Below are 3,324 nucleotides of genomic sequence, written 5' to 3'. Positions count from 1 at the left end.
GCGACACAGGTTTGTGGAGCTGAGTGTTACAATTTCCACATCGTTGGTGTTTGTTTCTGTAGTCTTTGTCTCAGTGTTTTGTTGCTCTTTACCTTCCAAACTAAATTATAAAAAAAGAGTTGATCACAAGTCTGTTTGCATGAACTTGAATTGACTTTAATGGAACCGCTTTAGCCCTGTCGGATTTATTAGGCTCATTTAAAGTCAGGTGTTGGGACTTAAACACTTAAACACCGCTTTTTCTTATGACATATGGAACAGGCCTCATGTAGGCCTGCTATATCCTCTGGGTATGTCATTCTAGCATGCCAATACTTACCATCCTTTCCAAGTCTGCCCCATCCAGTGGCCCAGCAGGGGGTCGCATTGTGAAACTGGCTGGAGTTACTTGCCAAGCAGACAGGTCTGATGTAGTCAGTGAAATTGACAGGGCTGCTAAGCTTCATTAGGGCAATGTCATTGTTTGACGGGACATTGTTGTAGTCAGGATGGATGTTGATCTGGGACACGGTGCTGCTCACTTCATGAGTATTGGGGCCAGACTGAGTCACTCTTCCAAAGTAGAGAATCCATGGAGTAGTTGACTTTCTGTATAAAATAAAGACTTGACATGAAGAATTGTACTTATTATATACATGGTTTGGCATTTTCAGAGGCCTTAGTTCTTGACACTTGACATGCTTTATGTGAGGAGGCTCTATGTGACTGGAGGTTGTGATAGTGATAGTCCCACTTTGCCAGAACCTCCTCCAAATTGTGCTGCAGGAGAGTCAGGGTACTCCACATAGCATTCGGGGATTGACCGGAGTTTAAAATGCTCTTAGGAAGCCCAAGGCAATGGCTATCTGGCATAATTAAGTGAAATCTGTCTGCTTTACCGGTGACAATGGAGCAATCCAGGAAGTGGAGTCAAGGATGTAGACAAAGATGGTGAGGACCTTGATGTATATGCTGGCTATACTTAATGCTTTTACCTCATGTCTCAAAGTAGGAAGTAGTAACCATTCAACCTGTATTCACTCTAACGCAAGAAATACTGACGAGTGGTCGGTATCAGACGCGGAGTTGCCACGCAGAGCTTTTCCCGTAGCCTATGTAAGTGGCCTGAAGTTTATACTTGTGCGTTAATCGTTTTAATAGAATAGACGGGCTGGCGTGTGTGTGGTAAAGCAAGTGAGCGACAGCAATTGCCAACTCTAAGTCCTAGTGAGAGAACTAAATGTCTCCTCTGTGCTTACTGATCACAGATCTGTAGCAGGAAAGGTTAACAGAAGGAAGTGCTGTTCTAAGAGCTTCTCTGGCCAGTTTTGTTCTACACTTCATATTCAAGTAATACAGCTGGAGCTCATTAATTTTATTCATCTAAGTAAAGATGGACCTGAATTACACTTTTCTACATCAATAATTATAAAATTGTTGCATCAAGTGTTATCAGAACTAGACAGCTGTTACTGTATCAGTAAATTTCAGTCCGTCCAGTTTTCATAAACAAGTTTGTAATTTACTGAAATTTTCAATATATCCTAATGGTCTGTGACGGAAATGGCTCTTTTAGTGCAATGCAGGCACTGTTAATAGTGCATGAGAGATGATATTTGGAAAACTATGTTCCTCTGCCTTTTCCTGATGCTCCTAATGGCATTTACAAGTTTTCACCTTACCCCGAAGAAACGCAATTAAGACGAGGAGTGTACTGATGTGATACTGTGTATCTGTCAAATGAGTTGTTTTGTCTGTTAAAACAGCTCTTATGACTATAATAGACATGTGTGCATTGCAGCCATGTTGAAAAAATATACTTTTGTAAGAAAGAGAAAAGTTGGACTCATTTTTAATGACTCGAACCAGGCAATGGCTACCAATCACAGAGTTTGGTAAGGCTGCAGATGCTATAAGTTTCCCTTACGTTAGGATGCAGTGGGCTGCTGTGAGTACCCACTGGTCACTGATGAGGGTCCCTCCGCAGATGTGTTTGTCTAAGTGCACGCTGACCTGCCAGGGCCATGCCCCAGCTGTGGCATTCACACCGCCCACTATCCTTGGGTTCAGAGTTGCCAGTCCACAATCTGACGGAGTTTAGAAAAACGCGTCAGTACAAGTATGGTAAAGTGAAGCTGATTCATGTGTGAAGCTAAGTGTTTATTTGTAGCTGTGTTCATTGTTAGTGTATCTCTGAAATATATGACTGCTTACCCTGAGCCTTTGACCCTGTAGGAAAGGAAAAAATAAGGAAGACATAAGTTACATCACTCTGATGGTGTAACACCAATCAAATCGAAGATGGAAGGCCATACTTGTTCTAACAGGTGTGTTGACAGGTGACACTTCCTCAGTATTGTCCTAACCAAGGAGTCATTAGAGGCAAGTCATTATCTTAGAAATCTCAAGTACTTGAAAGTAACCACTTCAGAACACACCAATGGTTTACAAACATTTCATTTATTTTCAGAAATTAAAAAGTATTCAGTTTTTGACGTATACACAATAGTTACATTGGACAAATCCAGATGCACTTCTTGAGTGTTTCGCATGCGTGCCAATTTTCAACACCTGTTGAACACCAAAAATTCACAAACAGCAAAAACTGTAGTAGGCTTATAATATAGTAATACTAGCAATACTAATAATAAAAGGAGAATGAAAATGTTGCAAAAAGAAGCAATATATTTAAAATTAATTACATGCACAAGCTACAAGGCAAATGCCACATGATCAGACATAACTATTACAGGTATGTACAAACAGCCATGCAATAAGTCATGTTTTTGTCAAAACTGCTCTAAATATGAGCTGAGCTTTGTAGACATTTTAACTTGCAATCTACTACAATCCAGCAGATCTGGATCAAAATCTCTAATATTAACAAAAACTTACAGGATGTGTTGGGTTGAAATAGTCATTAAATTGGTAACTCAGTGTAAAGGCTCACCTTGCCGTGTGAGGACGACACACATCAGTATCCATCCTGTCAAGGCTGCCATCTTCAGAGGTCACTAACTTTTTGCCTTAAAAAGCAGAGCTATATACACTGGCCACTGTCGCACTAGGCCACTCCCTCCCTTCTGTTTACTATTCCAAAGTTTACAAAATAAAACTTTCAGGTTTGGCCAAATCTCCACTATTTACACTACACAACTTGCGGTTCAGTTACATGGGCGAAACACGCTACTTTACTGACTTAATAACCTAGACACATTAGACCTTCCCTTGTGTTTATAGAAGGTGATGGTATATGGAAATAAAAGGTCCGCAACCTTTACCTGTAATAAAACCAACAGGAGCACCAATGTCTCCGGAGTCTTGACGTCAACCTGACAGAGCTAT

At 40.6% G+C, this 3,324-nt stretch overlaps 2 protein-coding genes and 1 long non-coding RNA gene across 4 annotated transcripts in view; 2 read left to right on the top strand and 1 right to left on the bottom strand.

Moving 5' to 3' along the window:
* The window catches only part of zgc:123217 (tryptase), a 6,600-nt gene extending 3,602 nt beyond the window's left edge, over window positions 1–2,998 (bottom strand). Inside the window, exons 1-4 of the mRNA XM_032502530.1 lie at window positions 2,930–2,998; window positions 2,194–2,208; window positions 1,907–2,066; window positions 320–588 (exon numbers count right to left, since the gene is read on the bottom strand). Of these exons, the coding sequence (XP_032358421.1) occupies window positions 320–588; window positions 1,907–2,066; window positions 2,194–2,208; window positions 2,930–2,981 (496 nt within the window). The 5' untranslated portion in view covers window positions 2,982–2,998. The remainder of the gene's footprint in view (window positions 1–319; window positions 589–1,906; window positions 2,067–2,193; window positions 2,209–2,929) is intronic.
* Window positions 1–3,324, top strand: part of si:ch211-180a12.2 (uncharacterized) — a 52,335-nt gene that overhangs the window by 8,927 nt on the left and 40,084 nt on the right. The window lies entirely within an intron of this gene.
* Window positions 1–3,324, top strand: part of LOC116671339 (uncharacterized) — a 20,510-nt gene that overhangs the window by 3,246 nt on the left and 13,940 nt on the right. The window lies entirely within an intron of this gene.

Source organism: Etheostoma spectabile, chromosome 21, assembly GCF_008692095.1.
Source record: "Etheostoma spectabile isolate EspeVRDwgs_2016 chromosome 21, UIUC_Espe_1.0, whole genome shotgun sequence".
NCBI lineage: Eukaryota > Metazoa > Chordata > Actinopteri > Perciformes > Percidae > Etheostoma > Etheostoma spectabile.
Note: the sequence above shows the minus strand (reverse complement) of the source record. Positions and strands in the feature narration are given on the sequence as shown.